This window comes from Moschus berezovskii, chromosome 19 (assembly GCF_049115385.1).
Source record: "Moschus berezovskii isolate FMDL1 chromosome 19, NW_MosBer_1.0, whole genome shotgun sequence".
Classification (NCBI taxonomy): Eukaryota; Metazoa; Chordata; class Mammalia; order Artiodactyla; family Moschidae; genus Moschus; species Moschus berezovskii.
The window spans coordinates 69,488,413-69,508,056 of NC_142478.1; the positions used below are offsets into that span (position 1 = coordinate 69,488,413).

The 19,644-nt window shown below is 48.5% G+C and overlaps 1 protein-coding gene across 9 annotated transcripts in view; it reads right to left on the reverse strand.

Annotated features, from left to right (window-relative positions):
* Positions 1 to 7,800: 7,800 nt before the first annotated feature.
* The window catches only part of TPST2 (tyrosylprotein sulfotransferase 2), a 54,656-nt gene continuing 42,812 nt past the window's right edge, over positions 7,801 to 19,644 (reverse strand). For 8 of the 9 annotated variants that reach the window (XM_088828293.1, XM_088828290.1, XM_055404520.2 and 5 more), the window contains exons 4-8: positions 18,149 to 18,347; positions 13,639 to 13,689; positions 12,568 to 12,620; positions 9,936 to 9,984; positions 7,801 to 8,308 (exon numbers count right to left, since the gene is read on the reverse strand). In XM_088828293.1, the coding sequence (XP_088684419.1) occupies positions 9,981 to 9,984; positions 12,568 to 12,620; positions 13,639 to 13,689; positions 18,149 to 18,347 (307 nt within the window). In that variant the 3' untranslated portion in view covers positions 7,801 to 8,308; positions 9,936 to 9,980. The remainder of the gene's footprint in view (positions 8,309 to 9,935; positions 9,985 to 12,567; positions 12,621 to 13,638; positions 13,690 to 18,148; positions 18,348 to 19,644) is intronic. The other variant, XM_088828288.1, reaches the window with a different exon arrangement.

The window sequence follows — 19,644 nt, forward strand, 5'->3', positions numbered from 1 at the left end:
TTCTCCAACACCACAGTTCAAAAGCATCCATTCTTCAGCGCTCAGCTTTCTTTATAGTCCTACTCTCACATCCATACATGACTACTGATAAAACCATAGCTTTGACTAGATGGGCCTTTGTTAGCAAAGTAATGTCTCTGCTTTTTAATATGCTGTCTAGGTTGGTCATAACTTTTCTTCCAAGGAGCAAGCATCTTTTAATTTCATGGTCACCATCAGCAGTGATTTTGGAGCCCAAAAAAATAAAGTCTGTCACTGTTTCCACTGTTTCTCCATCTACTTGCCATGAAGTGATTGGACCGGATGCCATGATCTCAGTTTTCTGAATGCTGAGTTTTAAGCCAACTTTTTCACTCTCCTCTTTCACTTTCATCAAGAGGCTCTTTAGTTCTTTAGTTCTTCGCTTTCTGCCATAAGGGTGGTGTCATCTGCATGTCTGCATGTCTGAAGTTATTGATATTTCTCCCATCAATCTTGATTCCAGCTTGTGCTTCATCCAGCCCAGCATTTCTCATGATGTACTCTGCATATATGTTAAATAAGCAGGGTGGCAATATACAGCTTTGACGTACTCCTTTCCCGATTTGGAACCAGTCTCTTTTTCCATGTCTAGTTCTAACTGTTTCTTCTTGACCTGCATATAGATTTCTCAGGAGGCAGGTCAGGTAGTCTGATATTCCCATCTCTTTCAGAATTTTCTACAGTTTGTTGTGACCCACACAGTCAAAGTCTTTGGCACACTCAATAAAGCAGAAATAGATGTTTTTCTGGAACTCTCTTGCTTTTTCAATGATCCAGCAGATGTTGGCCATTTGATCTCTGGTTCCCCTTTTTTAACCCAACTTGAACATCTGGAAGTTCACAGGTCATGTACTGTTGAAACTTGGCTTGGAGCGTGTGAGATGCATGCAATTGTGCGGTAGTTTGAGCATTCTTTGGCACTGCCTTTCTTTGGGATTGGAATGAAACTGACCTCTTCTATTCCCGTGGTCACTGCTGAGTTTTCCAAATTTGCTGGCATATTTATTGCAGCACTTTCACAGCATCATCTTTCAGGATTTGAAATAACTCAACGGAATTCCTTTACCTCCACTAGCTTTGTTCATAGTGATGCTTCCTAAGGCCCACTTGACTTCATATTCCAGAATGTCTGGCTCTAGGTGAGTGATCACACCATCGTATTACTCTGGTCATTAGGATCTTTTTTGTACAGTTCTTCTGTGTATTCTTGCCACCTCTTCTTAATATCTTCTGCTTCTGTTAGGTCCCTACCATTTCTGTCCTTTATCGAGCCCATCTTTGCATGACATGTTCCCTTGGTATCTCTCATTTTCTTGAAGAGATATCTAATCTTTCCCATTCTATTGTTTTCCTCTATTCCTTTGCATTGATCACTGAGGAAGGCTTTCTTATCTCTCCTTGCTATTCTTTGGAACTCTGCATTCAAATTGGTATACTTTTCCTTTTCTGCTTTGCCTTTCACTTCTCTTCTGTTCACAGCTATTTGTAAGGCTCCCTCAGACAACCATCTTGCCTTTTTGCATTTCTTTTTCTTGGGGATGGCCTTGATCACTGCCTCCTGTAGAATGTCACAAAATTCCATCCATAATTCTTCAGGCACTCTATCAGATTTAATCCCTTGAATCTATTTGTCACTTCCACTGTATAATTGTAAGGGATTTGATTTAGGTCATACCTCAATGATCTAGTGGTTTTTCCCACTTTCTTTAAGTCTGAATTTGGCAATAAGGAGTCCATGATCCGAGCCACAGTCAGCTTTCGGTCTTGTTTTTGTTGATTGTATAGAGCTTCTCCATCTTTGGATGCAAAGAATATAATTAATCGGATTTCGGTATTGACCATCTGGTGATGTCCATGTGCAGAATCTTCTCTTGTGTTGTTGGAAGAGGGTGTTTGCTATGACCAGTGTGTTCTCTTGGCAAAACTCTATTAGCCTCTGCCCTGCTTCATTCTGTACTCCAAGGCCAAATTTGCCTGTTACTCCAGGAGTTTCTTGATTTACTACTTTTGCATTTCAGTCCCCTATAATGAAAAGAACATCTCTTTGGGGTGTTAGTTCTAGAAGGTCTTGTAGGTGTTCATAGAGCCATTCAACTTCAGCTTTTCTAACATTACTGGTCGGGGCATAGACTTGGATTACCGTGATACTGAATGGTTTGCCTTGGAAATGAACAGAGATCATTCTGTCATTTTTGAGATTGCATACAAGTACTGCATTTCAGACTCTTTTGTTGACTATGATGGCTACTCCATTTCTTCTAAGGGATTCCTGCCCACAGTAGTAGATATAATGGTCATCTGAGTTAAATTCACCCATTCCAGTCTATTTTAGTTCGCTGATTCCTAAAATGTCGACGTTCACTCTTGTCATCTCCTGTTTGACCACTTCCAACTTGCCTTGATTCATGGACCTAACATTCCAGGTTCCGATGCAATATTGTTCTTTACAGCATCAGACTTGACTTCCATCATCAGTCACACCCACAACTGGGTGGCGTTTTTGCTTTGGCTCCATCCCTTCATTCTGTCCACTGATCTCCAGTAGCATATTGGGCATCTACCAACCTGGGGATTTCATCTTTCAGTGTCCTATCTTTTTGCCATTTCACTGTTCATGGTGTTCTAAGGCAAGAATACTGGCTTGCCATTCCTTCCCCAGTAAAGACCCGAGAGGCATTGCTAACGCACACACAGAACAATGGGCTTGGGTCAAAAGATGTGGGTCTATATTCCCACGGTCCCGAATTAAATGAAAAGCCAGTTACTTGGGAAAGGGGACTGTGTCCTGTGTCCCCAGTGACATGTCTTGTCCATGTGCCTGACAGATATACTGCATAGTATGCACTGAGGAAAGCATCTAGAAAGTGAGGTTTCAGTAGAGAAGGTCAGGGGGAAAGCCTTAGAGACTGAAGGTCCACTGAGGAGCAGAGTGAGGGAAACGCAGAGACAGGATAAACCTGGGTCTGAAAATGTACTTGCTTCTGTTTACGGGTCAAAGCCAAAAATAACCTTAAGCCTGGCTTCTCTGTAGCCAGGTCCACAGCTTTATAGCAGACTTCATGAATCTGTAGTTACTTTGATCTTGAGGGATTGATGCTAGTGGATTTACTTCAACAAATGGACCCTACCACGTGGCTTCTGGAGAAGCAAACTTTGTGGATGGTCGTGGGGTCATTGAGAATACAGGCTCTGATCAAGTGATCAGAGTGTGTGTGTCCCCTAGAATGGGGCGCATGGAAATCTTCAATAGGATGTCCCGAGAAGATCGAAGCATCAATCCTGTGATTTCTGCCAAGGTGCATAACCTGAATGGGCCCATGAGGATACATAAGACAAACCCCAGCAAGGGGATTTGTATCAAGCAACTGGTCTGGGGCTTCCCTGGTGGTCCAGTGGTAAAGCATCCGCCTGCCAATGTAGGAGGCGCCGGTTTGATCCCTGGTCCTGATCTGGGAAGATCCCACAGGTCATGAAGCAACTAAGCACTTGGCATCACAACTGCTCAGCCTGTGCACTAGAGCCTGGGAGCTGCAACTACTTAAGCCCACGAGCCCCAGAGCCTGTGCTCCAGAACAAGAGAAGCCATGGAAATGAGAAGCCAGTGCACCTCAGTTAGAGTAGCCCCCGCTCTCCACAACATGAGAAAAGCCCTCGCAGCAAAGATAAATCAATTTTTTAAAAAACTGGTCTGCAATCTCCAAAAGTGCTAAGGCAGTGAAAGGTAAAGGAAAGCCCTAGAACTGTTCCAGCCCAAAGGAGACCGAAGAGAGATGACAACTGAATGCAACGATGCTCCTGAGCTGGATGTTTTTTGCGATAAAGGAAGTTCTTAGGGCACCTTCAAGACCTCAGTGGGGTCTGAGGCTCCCACGGTGGTGATGTGTCCATGTTCATTTCTTGCTTTTGATGACTGTCCTGTGGTTACACTGGAGAATGTTTTTGTTAATTGGAAATACTAGAGTATTTAGAGGGTGACAGGACATCAAGTAAGCAACTTATTCTAATTATTAAAAAAAAAATGTTTTCTCCCTGAATAGTCATTGGAAGGGCTGGTGCTGAAGGTGCAATACTTTGGCAACCTGATGGGAAGAGCCAACTCAAAGGAAAAGACCTTGATGCTGGGAAAGATGGAGGGCAGGAGAAGGGGGCGACAGAAGATGAGATGGTTGGATGGCATCATTGACTCAATGGACATGAGTCTGAGCAAAATCTGGGAGACGGTGAAGGACAGGGAAGCCTGGCGCACTGCCGTCCATGGGGTCGCAAAGTCACACGACTGAGTGACTGAACACCACCGCAACAATGCACTTAGGATTTGTTTTTAAAGTGAAGATTCAGGAGTAAAACTTCAAGGACCCAAATAATCTCCACTTTGTCTCTTCTTAGACCTGGGCAGGTGGTTTCACTTCTCTGCACCTCAGTTTCCCATTTCTATTGGCACATTATTACTAAGTGGGATCTTAGTTCCTTGACCAAGGATTGGTGGAAGTACAAAGTCTTAATCACTAGACAACCAGGGAAGTCCCTCCCATCTCTAAAATAGGGATAAAGCTAGTACTGCTCTGAAAGGCGGTTCCCAGGGCCAAAATAAAAGCGGGAGAGAGCACTAATTAATGCATGTAAGAAGCTCCTGGCTCAGTCAGATCTACTTTGATTTAGAAGACAATCACATATCTCTGCATGTACGGTCTCGTGCCTCAAGGACGAGTGGTTTTTCCAGATTTTTGGACTTGAGTGCACAGCCTCCGGAAAAGCCAGGAGGGAGGTGGCCAGAGGTTTAGTTTCAGGATTCTCAGACCCAGCCTGGTCTCCCAGAATTCCCCAGATAAAACCCTTCATTTGGGATCCAGGGGCATCCAGGCCCATGTCTAGATTCCCAATGAGGTGCTCAGATATGTAGCCTTCCGAGGAGGGGTTGCCAGGCAACAAGTTTCCTCAGCAGAAGCCTGGCAGGGCTCTTGGACACTCATTGGTCCATTTCTTCCCTTTTCACAGAAGAGGCGACAGAGGCGGCCACGCCGCAGGGGAGGTACCAGGGTCACCCAGGGCATTTAAGCGCAGTGCCGGACGAGTGCTTTCTCTGCGACACTGCGCCTGCCCCATCCCACATCAGTTCTGTACACTTACTCGAGCGAATAACGTATAGCGTGACTCCTGTCTGCTCAGGGTCACAAAGAAAAAAAGCTCTGCATGTGTCATCTCTTCAATCCCTCAACCTTCCAAGGTAATTTCTGTAATATTTCCACAGGGATCCACACTCCTGATCACCCGCTTGGGCTGCTCATACCATACAGCACTGTTTCTATATTGCCTTCAAAAGATTTGGGGGGGAAAAAATCCTGAGTTACAACTTTAAATAGGTTGGTACCATAGAAACAATCTGTAAGTAGCATTTCAAAGATGATATATTTAAAGTCTAGCACAAGTACTTTTTCTGGGACACTGACATTCTACAGTGGCACATGGCTGAGTCTTAATTTGAGTTCTGTCACAAAAATATATATCATGTCCTGAGCTTGGCAGAACCAAAGACCCAGATGAGCTGAGACTAGCAAATGTGGTTTCCTTTTAAGTGTTTCTTACAGATGGCTTCTCCCCTACTTATCTTTCAAGAATCTGTGAACACGGTCCTTAGATGGCTGAGACGCGGTTCTGCAGGCCTGGGGCGTTACTGTATAGCGAGCATCCTCAAAAGGGGATACAGGTGAGGTGAGGGGAAATGACACTCCACCGGCTCCAGGAACATCCCTCAACTGTGTGGCATCTGCTGGCGGAGGTAGGGGGTGGAGGCAGCTGTTAGGTAAGAAGTCTGGCTATCCCGAGACCGCCATGCCACAAGGAAGTCCAGACTGGCACGTGGAGAGGGTACCTGTTAGTGACCCCTGCAGATGATCCAAACACCTGAGCCCAGGCACCGGACACTCGAATGCAGGCGCCTACAGTGGGCCACCTGACTACGAGGACCACCGGGGTCGCTCTAGTTGACTCCCAGAACTGAGAGGTTGCACAACGCACGGTTCTAAGTCCCGAAGCCAGGGGCCGGTGAGTCACACAGCGATGGACGGGTGGGACACGAGTCTGGATGCCTTCCGGGACACGGACACTCCACAGCAGCACATGGCTTAGTCTTATTTTCATTTTTTGTCACAAAAGAACACGTATCGTGGCCCGAGCTTGACAGAACGGAAGATCCAGACCAGCCTGAGATGAGCAAAGAGTAGCTGAGATCACGCCCCTCGAGGGTCACGAGCTTCCTGCGTCCACGACTCCAGCAGCAGCCCATGCCACTGCCAGTCTCAAGACCAGGAAGACACGAGCTGCTTCCCTCTGTGAGCTCATCACTTACCAGGCATCACACCCACCTCACCCACCAGCCCCTCCCAATAAACCCAGGAAGTTCTAACTTCCCCCTTTCACAGATGAAGAAACAGGGGCGCAGGCCATACAGCTGGTACTCTGGCCCGACTCCAAAAAGCCATACCCCACGCCACCGTGAGTCACTGCCTTCCCAAAGCCACACGACCATCATGGGAATGCAGGAAAGGGGGTGTGAGTAAAACATTTAACCCTTAAGGATAAGAAACTGTTCTGAGCCTGGTTGATCCGTAAGCATCTGGGGGACTGTCAAGTCAACGACCAACTCAGCAGGTTTGGAGAGAGTTCAAACGCAGCAGATGACAAAGGAGGGGAGCAGCTCCTGGGAGCCTGCCTTCTGAAACGGAATGTCCTTTACTAAAAGGAGTGTCTGTGGATACCTGGGACCCCAGCCCACAGCAGCCCAGAGAGTCTGTGTTAATCCTGTGACTTACAGGGGGAGGGTCTTGGGTCATGCTGTTATCATTTGGCCTCTGGAAGGGCTGGAGACAAGAGTAACTAAGGTCAGTTGCCCCGAGCCTTCATGACTGACGTGCAGTAAAATAATGCTGGCCACCAAGGTACAGGTGAGCCTTCCAAGCCGCAATACTTCACACACGTCATCACACATCCTTGGCGGGAGAAGTGAGCGCGTTCATTAAGACTCCACTAGGAGAGGGTATCTGAGGGCTTGTGTGTAGGCTCTCCTGGACTCTGACCTCTGCGCCTTTTCCCCCTCTGCTGATTTTAGTTCTGAGTGTTTATTTGCCTGTGTCAGGCCTTCATTGCAGCGTGCAGGATCTTTCATTGCAGTGCTGGGCTCTAGAGTGCGCAGGCTCAGCAGCTGTTCTGAGATATGTGGGATCTTAGGTCCTCGAGTTCCCGTGGATCCAACCTGCCTTTGGCGGATTCCTAAGCACTGGGCCACCGGGGAAGTCCCTCCTTGCTGATTTCAATACATGTCCTCTCACTGCAATAAACCAGTAACTGTGAGTGCACTAGGTTTGCTGAATTCTGAGTCCTTCTAGCCAACTGCAGAACCCGAGGGTGGCCCTGGGATCCCCGACACGGGAGCTCAGCTGTGCCCTTGCGTGGACCTATTCTCCAGCTTTTGCTTTTCATCAATCCACCTGACAAAACTCAACACAGAGGGGAAAACAAATCTATTCACTCTGTAAAGTAAGTGTTAAGGTTGCTCAGTTGTGTCCGACTCTATGCGACCCTGTGGACGGTAGCCCGCCAGGCTCCTCTGTCCACGGGATTTCCCAGGCAAGAATACTGGAGTGGGTAGCCATTCCCTTCTCCATGGGATCTTCCCAACCCAGGGACGGAACACGCGTCCCCTGCATTGGCAGGTGGATTCCTGACCATCTGAGCCACCAGGGAAGCTCTCTGGAAAGTACGGCACAGACAAATGAGTCCCTGTTCAGTTTACTCAAATAATATATATATATATTTTTTTTTCTCTGTGAAACTGAGTAGAACCAAGGAAGAATAAAAGAAAGCCTCATATATTAAATTCTTAAATAGATTCTTTGACTTCAAAAGTAAGGGTCAACAGGAGAGGCACAGGCGGTGGGCCCTGACCCAGACACAAAGCCACCACGGCAGTCCTGTGAATTGAGGAGGATGGCAAATCCATTTCTTAAAAACCCAAAAAAATGTTCTCGAGGGGAAAAATATAAAATAACCTACGTTTCAAAAGCCAGACTACTTTTACACTCTTGGCTCTCTACCCCAGACTGTCCTAAGACAGAGTATCTCAAGGTTAAGTTTCCAATGACTCAGCTTTTGCAAACATATGCAAAGACATTCCTCGTGAGCAGTCCTGGTTTGGTGGTTAATAGCAAGCAATATGCTTGGATTAGAGGTCCGATTTCCACTCGAATGCAAAGTTTCTCCTCTTCTGGCAAACAAAGCCATGTGCCGAGATCTGAAAGGGGGGAAAAAAACGGGCGTTAGGCCCCAGAGTCACGATGCCGAAATAGCTCTTGTATATTTATACGTGTGACGGCTGGACGGATAGTCTGCGTGTACTCACATAAGCCTGTGGGATTTTCCTATAGCATCCCAGATGGCTGGAGAGAATCTACATTTAAAAATGTCTCCTGGGTTCTTAGCCACAGCTCAGCCTGCTGCCTCTCGACCTTGAAGATACACTTTCCTGACTTAATGAGGAGCAAATGGCAGTGATGAAAAGTGCCAGTGAACTTCTGGAGGGCAGGGGAGGAAGAGTGTTCAAGGGCGACTCCACCAGGAATCAGCTAAAGCACCGCGTCTCTAGTACCTCATCTGAACAGCAAAGCGGGGAACAGATCTGGCTTTCCTCAAAGGTTCAGGATTCTACTAAGGAACCCGCAGAAAGAGAGCAAGGGGAACCGAGCTGGGTCCCGGAAAAGGCTGCTTTCAACGTGAGGCTTCTTAGGAACGAAGCAGGCTAGCACAACTCAAGATGGGAACCCTGGTAACAACGGTGACTTAAGTGTCTCTCCAGCCTTGGGGGCTGGTGCAAAGGGGATTTCAAGAAAAACAAAAAAGTATGCTGATTATTTAAAAAGAAGGCAAGGAGACTAAAAATAGGCTTGACGCTAGGAGCTATGTTACAGTTTAAAAGCAGCAGCAGAATAAATACCCAGGCAAGTTGGTCCTGGCCTCCGAGTCCCCCCAGGTTTCCTTGAGCCTGATCAGAGAAGTAGGAGTGTAAGGAAGCGAGTTCAGTGGCTGGAGCCTTAGCTTCTGGGGCCCAGGGCCAGGGCCAGGGCCAGGGCCTAGCGCTCCCTCCCCGGCCAGCTCACTTCAACTCACAACCACCCTTGGAAGTGGAATAGGGGCGAATCCCCATTCTCCAGACAGGGAAAACAGAGGCAAGCAGGAGTCCAACCTGGAGTCCATTCTGAAATGTTCGACTTCCCAAGATCAGAACCTGTTTTCCTGTCCCCCTGGCAAAACACGGATGGATAAAACTGCACTTAAAATCGTCTGTTAAAAGCAAATGCTGGGGTAGATGACTTTTGGTGGCTGTGTGACCTTGAGCAAGTCCAGACCCTTCTCTGGGCTTTGGTTTTGCGCCTCCATAAAATTGGGGACCTGACTCCCAGGGATGTTGAGGGTAAGAGGAGCAATGGCCAAGGACCACTTGGGCCAGTGCAATTGGGGCTATTCTTAGACCAGAGCCGCCTGTGACTATTACAAGAACGTTAATTGCTTTGGGCCAACCTGTTTCTAGAAGCCAGGCTGCCAAACAACAGCCCGTGCAAATCAGTCTAGAGTCCCCCCCATCACACTGATTCTCTGTACCCGCTTGCCCAATGACAGAGGAACCTGTTTCTTGTTGGTTCACCACTGGTCCCTGCCCCCACCCAGATCCAGAGCTAGGAGACCAAGCCTTGATTCTATAAATAGCTCCCCAAGCCATCGCCATGGAAACCTAGATGGGCTGGGTTAGTCCACCTTGGTAGCCTCTCCCAGACCCAGGGAGGCTCAGGAAGGAACAGGCTTTTCAGAAAAGTGGCTCATGGTCTCAGAAGTGGTGGGAGGCCCCGGGAAGTCCACAGACCTACCTGGAAATCATGAGCTTCCTAGGTGGGAGGAGGTGCTGTTCGGGTTCACCTGGAGGAAGACAATAAACAGAGGCACGGTCACGGCCAGAGAGGGGTGCCAGGGTCTCACTGCCCCGAGGTCCAGCCCTCAGCGCCACCGAATTGCAAACACACTCCCTCACTGAGCTACTGTGAACATGACTTGCTGTTCAGTCGCTCAGTCATGTCCAACTCTTTGTGACTCCATGGACCGCAGCACACCAGGCTCCCGTGTCCTTCACCACCTTCCAGAGCTTACTCAAACTCATGTCCATCGAGTTGGTGATGCCGCCCAACCTTCTTGTTTTCTGCTGTCCCTTCTCCTCCCGCCTTCAGTCTGCCCCAGTGCTGAAGAACAGGACATGACAGACCCCCTCCTGCTCCCCCGTGCCTCGCGGTCTAGTGGGGAGAGCCTGCCTGCTCAGCAAATGCAGCGGTAAGGAATAATTAAGTCCAGGCAACACAGTGGGCTGACATGAGTGATGGGTGCTGGGGCATCTTCAAACAAAGTGGTTCCCAGAGGCCCCTGCAGAGGGATGACGTTTAAGGTGTAGTGTAATGAAAGATCTGGGCTTCCCAGGCGGTGCTAGTGGTAAAGAACATGCCTGCCAACGCAAGTAGGCATGAGAGACACGGGTTCCATAACCCTGGGTCGGGAAGATTCCCCCGGAGGAGCGCACCACACAACCCACTGCAGTATTCTTGCCTGGAGAATCCCATGGACAGAGGAACCTGGCGGGCAAGGAGTAGGACATGACTAAAGTGACTTAGCATGCATGTACGTAATAAGAAACCTACATCTGATCTTTACCCTGGTCCAGGCACCAAGCGCCTGGAACCCTTGCGATCTCTCTAGTGATAAAAAGCGTCTTTTGCCTGCAAATGAGATGATGGGGTGATTAGGGCCCCCGAGCTTCAGGATGGGGGCTTGGTCACCCGTGATTAAGGGGTTGGAAATTTTAGTGCCCTCCACCCCTGCCCAAACCTCTGGAGAGCAACGAATAACGAATGGTCATCGATTTAATCAACCATGCCTACTTAATGTGTGCATGCTCCATCGCGTCCAACTCCGCAACTTCATAGATTGTAGCCCTCCAAGCTCCTTTGTCCATGGAATTTTTCAGGCAAGAATACTGGAGTGGGTTGCCGTTTCCTCCTCTGGGGGAATCTTCCCGACCCAGGGATCGAACCCACGTCTCCCGTGTCTCCTGCACTGGCAGGTGGGTTCCTTACCGCTGCGCCACCTGGGGAGCCCACATGCCTACTACTTAATGAAACCTCCAGAAACATTCCTAAAGGATGAGGCTCAGAGAGCTTCAGGGCTGGTGGACAAGCGACAGAAAGGCGGGTAGTCTGGGCATCTGAAGAGGGCGCTCTTGTGGGGCAAGGGCCCTTAACCTCGGGGTCAGAGGCTATGTCTGGAAATCAGTGTCAGCACTGAACTGAGCTGTGTAACAGCTAGCTGGTGTCTGGACAGTCAGGTTGTTGGTGTTGGAAATCACCCCATGAGCAGAGATCTAGATGATGAAACGAGGCCAGCCGTGCACGGATGTGCTCCCGGCAGAGGGAACAGCAAAGCCCTGGGAAGGAGAGGGTGTGTGGAGTTTAGGAAGTGAGTACTCATTTTTTGCATGAGCTGCAATTCTGATGTGTAAGCTGCTTTGTTTTGCTGGTTTCCAATTTTTCCCATTTTTTTTCATAAGCTGCAATTCTGATGTGTAAGCTGCTTTGTTTTGCTGGCTTCCAATTTTTCCCATTTTTTTTCATAAGCTTCAATTCTGATGTGTGAGCTGCTTTGTTTTGCTGGCTTCCAATTTTTCCCATTTTTTTTCATTGCACAGGGACATTTTGGATGGCTACATAGTATCCTAGTATTCTGTATAATGTACACACCACCATTACTCAATTCTTGCCTAAGACTGTTTCCAAGTTTTACAGTATCCTGCATGAGGTCAGGTGTGTATGGGGGCCGGGGACAGTGGAGGAGAAGACGGCGGGAAGTAGGAATTTGATATAACTCGTGGGGTAGCTCTCCTGAGGGCGGGACTGCTCACGATGACAAAGCATATGCCATCCCTTTATTTTTGGTCCTAATAGAGCAAAAAAAAAAACAGTCCCACACAGTGCAAGAGAGTGTAAACTGGTCCAACTCTTTTGTAAGACAAGTTTAGCCTTGTAGTTGAAGAGTCTGAAAAAGGACCCTCCAGGGGACTTCCCTGGCGGCCCACTGGTGAAGACTGAGCCTCCAGTGGCGCTGGTTTTATCACTGGTTGCGGAGCTAAGATCAAATGCCTTGTGGCCAAAAACCCAAACCATAAAAGAGAAGCAATATTGTAACAAAATTCAGTAAAGACTTTAAAAACGGTCCACCCACTGCACTCCCTAAAAACGTATTCTAAGGGAATGAGTCCGCAGAGCCCTCCACCCCTCACCCCACAGAAGATAGGCAAAACCAGGAGGACGTGACATGACACCATTCAACACATCGCAACAACCGCAAACCATCTCAGGACAGAGAACGCATTCCAGAGGAAACTATGGAGTCACCCAAATGGCCACAGTAAAACCCCCAGGACGGAAAAACACAAAGAAAGCAAAACAAAGCAGCTCATACCACGCAACTGCAAGGAATCCAAAGATGAATGTCCAGGTGGGCCCCCAAAAAAACTATATGTAAAAATGAAGAGTTTCAGATTGTGCTTAATCCTCCTCAGTCCACTTCCGTCTGCTGTTCTTGTTACATCTTCTTTGACTTGAAACAAACAAGTCGGTACTGACTAATTCTCAGTGGCATGAGATGGCTTTCTGGTTCCCATGCAGGGAGCACTGGACTCAACGCCAGAGGGTCGACATGTGCGGGTCCCCGGGCAGTGAGAATGTGTCAGTTTGATAACTAAAGTGGAAACTGGTACAGGGTGGTTCGCCTTTTATTGGCCAACACACACACAGACACACAAACTGAAACTACTGATTTTAGCATTAGGACAATGTATTAAAAAAAGAAGCACTTTTGGGACTTCCCTGGCATTCCCGTGGTTAACACTCCGCGCTCTCACTGCAGGGGGCTCAGGTTAGATTCCCTGGTCTGGGAACTAAGATCTCACATGTGTTGGCATGGCCAAGAATCAATCAAAGAAAAAAACTTTTTTTTTTAAAGGAACACCTGAGCACCCAAAGGAGGATGGCTGGATGGCTTAATGTCAGTCCCAGGAGCGGTTTTTTCTGGCAAGGTCCAGGGACAGACTCCCGCGGACACACGCAGGATGCAGGGAAGGCCGGGTGCGGGGCGCGTGTGGGGACACAGGACCGTATCACATCTGCGCACGCCTGCATCACGGGACTCTCGGTTTCGGGCAGACTGATGAAATCTTTGCTCTGGCTTGTGGCTGTGTTTGGGAATGGCCACTTAAAATGAAGCTGAATTTAAGGTTGGAGGCATAAAGTTTGACAGAAAGTCCCCACCAAATCCCTTTAACTGCGTTCAAGCCAGGGGGCAAGGGGAAGGACGGGGCTCAGGTAGCAGGGCGGCTGAGATGTGGCCAGGGGTGGTTCAGAGCCCCTGAGCAGATTCCCACCCCAAACCGGTTTTCTGATGGGAAAACCATCGGCCGTCCTAGAGCAGTGAGGTGTTTGAGGGCACAGAGCAAATGGGTGGTACTACAGAATTCCCCCTGGGGTTTCTGACCTGAAAATAGCCTTTCAGATTGGCTGGTGTTTTATAGTCCCCTTTCAAGACCTAGGAAAGAGAAAAAAAAAATCACTATTTTTAGAAATGATCAAAAGATAAAATTTAGCCCATCACTTCCACACCCACCCACCTACCCATCCACCCTCCCAACTAACCATTTTTCCATCCATCCATTCATCCATCCACCCACCCACCTACCCTTTCAAGCATATACCTATCCATCCACCCATCCTCCAACCACACCCTCATCCACCCACCCACCCATCCACCCATCTATCCACCAAATGCACCCATCCACTTACTCATCTGCTCATCTAGGCATCCATCCAACAAACTTATTTATTAATAAGCTCCTCCTAAACATTTATTAACAATGCTTCGGACATTATTCTAAGCTCTGGGGGTGGGGGTGGGGGTGTGCAGGGGTTTTACAACATTGACAAGACAAATTGAAATTCCCATTCTCCTGCAGCTTCCATTCTAGTGCAGGGAGGGCCAGACAATCCACAAGTAACTACAAAACACAAGGCAACAGGAACAGACCAAACCATGGGAAGCACAACACGGAAAGGAAGAGGCATGACTCGGACTGCCCAGGGGCTTCGTGTGGGTGAGTGGTCCAACGGGGCCTCGTGGGGCACACGGCCTCTGAGCTGAGCCCCGTGTTCCAAGGAAGCCCTGCCCAGCTAAGCTCTGAAGGAGACGCCTTCAGAAGGAGGGCACAGCGGGGCACGGGCAATGTGGTGGGAACCTGAGAGTTCTAGGCCTTCCCACTGTTCTCTGGAAATACAAGGCACTGGATAGACCAGCGCTGTCCAATAGAACAGAATGTGAACAACCCTATAATTTTAAATATTTCAGTAGCCACAGTATTTAAATTAAAAAAAAAAGTGAAATTAATTCTAGTGGGGTTTGGGGGCGGGGGGTGGCAGGGCGCAGGGCTTATGGGATCGCAGTTACCTGACCAGGAATCAAAGACACACCCTCAGCAGGGAGAGTGCCAAGTCCTAACCTCTGAACTGCCAGGGAACTCCCTCCAGTGGTGTTTTTTTGTTTTTTTTTTTAACTTAACCAGACACATCCAAAAATTAATACTTCGACATGTAATTGATGGGGTTCAGGGCACGTCACCCCCAAATGCACCACTCTGGCATATTCACTGTTTTGAATTAAAATCATTTAAGAAACAGTCATGCTGGAGAAGACTTTTGAGAGTCCCTTGGACTGCAAGGAGATCCAACCAGTCAACGCTAAAGGAAATCAACCCTCAATATTCATTGGAAGGACTGATGCTGAAGCTCCAATCCTCTGGCCGCCTGATGCGAACAGCTGACTCACTGGAAAATAACCTGATGCTGGGAAAGACTGAAGGCAGGAGGATGAGATGGTTGGATGGCATCACTGATTCAGTGGACATGAGTTTGAGCAAGCTCTGGGAGATGGTGAAGGACGGGGAAGCCTGGCGTGCTGCGGTCCACGGGGTTGCAAAGAGCTGGACAAGACTGAGTGACTAAACAGCAACAACAACAGAGCCAGAAGGACACTCTGATCCTCCTTTGAGCCCCTGGGAGCGGGAAATAAATCTCGCCAGTGGAAGATGCCCTCCTATCCCCAGGAGGTAGAGAGACTTCTTTATCACCAGACAAGGGGAGTCTGGGGCCGAGAAGGCCGTGTGAGCAAACCTCGTCTCTTCTTCTCTAACTTACTCCCCCAAGCCCAAGTGCCTCTGTCTTGTCAGTTCTTCACAAACGTATCGTTTCTTTGCCTAAAAGGGATGAGAGATGCCTGCTATGGCCCCTTCCTGGGAATCTCCTATTTTTATGAGCCCTTGTATGTATGATATTAAATTTGTTTTCTCTCCTATTAATCTGTCTTACGTCAATTTCATTATCAGGTCAGCTGAAGAGCCTAGAAGAGAAAAAGGGGAAAGTTTTCCTCCCCTACATAGTCAATATAAAAATGATTAGTGAGAAATTCAACATGCTTTTGGAGGCGGGGGCAGTTATGAGTCCGTCTAGTCAAGGCTATGGTTTTTCCCGTGGTCACATATGGCTGTGAGAGTTGGACTATAAAGAAAGCTGAGCGCCGAAGAATTGATGCTTTTGAACTGCGGTGTTGGAGAAGACTCTTGAGAGTCCCTTGGACTGCAAGGAGATCCAACCAGTTCATCCTAAAGGAGATCAGTCCTGGATGTTCACTGGAAGGACTGATGCTAAAGCTGAAACGCCAATACTTTGGCCAGCTCATGCGAAGAGCTGACTCATTTGAAAAGACTCTGATGCTGGGAAAGACTGAAGGCGGGAGGAGAAGGGGGCGACAGAGGATGAGATGGTTGGATGGCATCACCGACTTGATGGACATGGGTTTGAGCAAACTTCGGGAGTTGGTGATGGACAGGGAGTTGGTTGGTGGAGGCCTGGCGTGCTGCCGTCCATGAGGTCGCAAAGAGCTGGACACGACTGAGCAACTGAACTGAACTAATAAGGACCTCAAATCCAGTGTGAGTCTCACACTTAAACAGCACCTTCCCATATGGACTCGTCACATCTCAATGGCCACACAAGCCTAGTGGCTGTAATGGACGGCACAGGGATAGATGATCTCATTAGCACTGCGTCCTTTCAGAACTGAGTGTACTGCCAGGACCCAGGACAGGAACATTCTGTGCCTTCAGTGTGCACACACACAGACACACACACACACACAGACTTCAATGAGAGGATTTATCTTCACAGCCATAGCAAAACCACTGTAAAGACTAAACAAGGTGTCTGGCACTGGTCAAGACGTATGGAACCCCAAGGAGTAATGGGCTTCCCTGGTGGCTCAGACGGTAAAGAATCTGCCTGCAATGCAGGAGACCCGGGTTCAATCCCTGGGTTGGGAACATGCCCTGGAGAAGGGCATGGCAACCCACTCCAGTATTCTCGCCTGGAGAATTCCACAGCCAGAGGAGCCTGGTGGGCTACAGGCCATGGGGTCGCCAAGAGTCAGACACAAATGAGCTACGAACATGTTCAACATGTTCAGGGAACAAACTCTGTGTTTTTGTTTTTTGCCATCTTGATTATATTTTAAAAGTACACAAGGTCACAAAACTAGAGCAAGCTTTTGGCTTTATTTTTAACCTAATTCTGTTTTTACATCAAAATCTGCACCATTGGATATGTAAGCTGGAAACTTGAAATACAAAAAAAAAAATCATATTTGAAACTGACCCACTCAAGTCTCTACTTGCATATGTGCAGGGTCAAAATATTTCTTCTCAGAAGCACAAGTGTATCTGTCACAAAAATTCACAGTTAGCAATGAGGTGAAGTGAATCAGTGAATTGTGGTTCTCGTAACACTGGTGTCATTAACTAAGTTCGTACAAAACAAGAGTTCTTCTTTGGGGAGTCAACCTCTTTGGAAATATCTAGAGAACTTTACCTTAAACACACAAACAGCAGAGCTCCAAAGAGCTGATCTTAACCATCACTGCTCATCAACATCTTTTTATACAACACCCAAGGTCAGGTCTGACTCTGGGAGCTTCTGACCCACAGTCTGGGACATGCCACAGAGCTCGGCCTCTTAAAGAGACTCCAGAGAAGCTGCTGCTGAGCCCCTGGCTAAGGATGCAAGAAAGGAGAGGCCAGCTTCTCTGAGGCCCCCACCCAGCCCAGCCACCTCTCTCTCCTGAGAAGCACCTGGGGGCTGGATTTCAAGGTCACCACCAGCCACTGTGGCTTCTTTTTAATCCCTTAATGACTTCTGTATTATGAAATATCCACATATACAGGAAAGTATCTAAAACGCCTAAGTACAGTGTAAAGGATAATAACTATGGTCAAATAGTAAATGGTAAAATGAATAATAAATATCAAACCAAAAATAATAACAGGGTGACAATCGGCCGCATCCAGGTTGCCAACACCCACTCTCTCCATGCAGTATGGGTGTCTACCCTGGATCCCTGAGCATTTCCACAAGTTTACAGAATCAGCCGATGTCAGGGGAAGAAGTAAGGAGATCAACAGATGCGCTTACACTTCAAGGACAAGGGTAGAGCTGCCAACTCGCAGTGTGAGTAAATCCTCTCTCTTCCCCGGCTGGGAAACTAAGGTCCTGCATGCTACGCAGCACAACCAGTGAACAGAAACGAACCCTTACGGGGGCAATAAAGGGACCATCCTCGACGTATTCACCCCACCTCAACAAAGACTCGCAGGGCTTTACAGACAGATGAACTGACAGCCAGGGAGGCAGAGGGGAAAGGCCGAGGCCGAGCAGAGAAAGAGGGTGAAATCAGCACACAGACGGGCCTGCCCGGAGACGCTGCGGAGTGTGAGAGGCAGAATACCCACTGGTTTTGAGCTTCCTGGTGGCCCAGGCGAAAATGGGAATACAAGCAGTCATACGAAGACAGACACAAGCCAGCTGCTTAGGAATCAAGGGGCCGAGTGTCTTCTCGGGGAGCAGGAGCCCCCACTCCCGGCCGCATCTCCCCGTGGGCAGCCACTCACCCGGTGTGTGTTGTTGATGACAATGGGGTCGGGGTTGCCGTAGTTGGGCGGGTTTGCATAGGGGTCATAGCCGAGCCGGGCCAGCATGGGGGCGATCTGAGCCATGTCCCTCAACACATCCCCAGGGATGTGGCCAGTCCACTTGGAGAGAGCTTCCAGGTTCACAGGCTTGATGACCTGGTCTGTGGATCGTTCAATCCTGGGGAGAGACAGCAGGCTGGATGGGGTGCGGGCAGACCCAGGCGGCACTGGGGCAGCAGGGAAGGTGGGGGAGACCTGGTTCTTGGAACCCACTCGGCTCCCCTAAACTCTAAGAAAGTGGGCAAGTCATCTGGCCTCAGCATACCTGCTCTGTACAATGGGTTTAAGAGCACAGAGTGGGAAGCTGGCAGAAAGTGCTCGGCAGTGCACACCACTTCAGTGGTGCTGACTCTCGACCTCCATGACTTTTTATTTACATGACTAAGATGGACTTGACCTTGACCTCTATGACTTTTTATTTAGATGACTAAGCAAGAGTCAGACATGACTGAGCGACTTCACTTTCACTTTTCCCTTTCATGCACTGGAGAAGGAAACGGCAACCCACTCCAGTGTTCTTGCCTGGAGAATGCCAGGGACGGGGGAACCTGGTGGGCTGCTGTCTCTGGGGTCGCACAGAGTCAGACACGACTGAAGTGACTTAGCAGCAGCAGCAAGGTGGACTTGACCTTGACCTCTTCCTTGACCTCTATGACTTTTTAAAAATAATTTTTTATTTATATGACTAAGAGGGTCTAAGATTCTGTTCTTGAGAAGTAATTATAAAACACGAACAGTCAGGGGAAGAGTCCCTGCGGTCACCGCTCCCGGTCCATCAGCCGCCTGCAGGGACCTGACCGCAGCATTCTGGAGCACACTTATCTTTCAGTCTGTTTTCTGTGCTTCTAAAAGTAGCGTGGCTAAGGGGCCAGCCTGCCTGGGGGCAGGTGCCAGCTGTGTGACCTTGGCAGAGTGACTGAGCCTCTCTGAGCCTCAGTGTCCTCACCTGTAAAATGGGAACCATTAATAGCACCTACCCTGCTGGGCTGTTCTGAGGAGTAAATAGGTTAGTGATAAAAGAGTATCGGGTGCATTTTACGGTCTCAGGGTTAGCATGCGCTCTCTCTCTCCCGCACGGATATACACAGAAAGTCTATGGTTTTGCTTGCAGATTTAAACACAGAAGTTGTATGCTATATATAGTACTGCTTTGTAGGCTTTTTTTCCCCCACTCACTCAATACCTCCTTCTTTTTCCATTCCCCGAAAGGTGGGCCTGCAGGTTGTTTCCAGTTTGCTGTTAGGATGAAAATGCCAGCATCGTACACATGCTCTCTCAGTCTCCCAGATAACAGGGTTACCACCTCATCTGATCATGATGGTCTTACTGATTATACAGTTCAGGGGCTTCACAAGATGGAGGGTGGGGTAGGATCCAGGACCTATTTCTAGATGCTTCCATCCCAACCAAGAGAT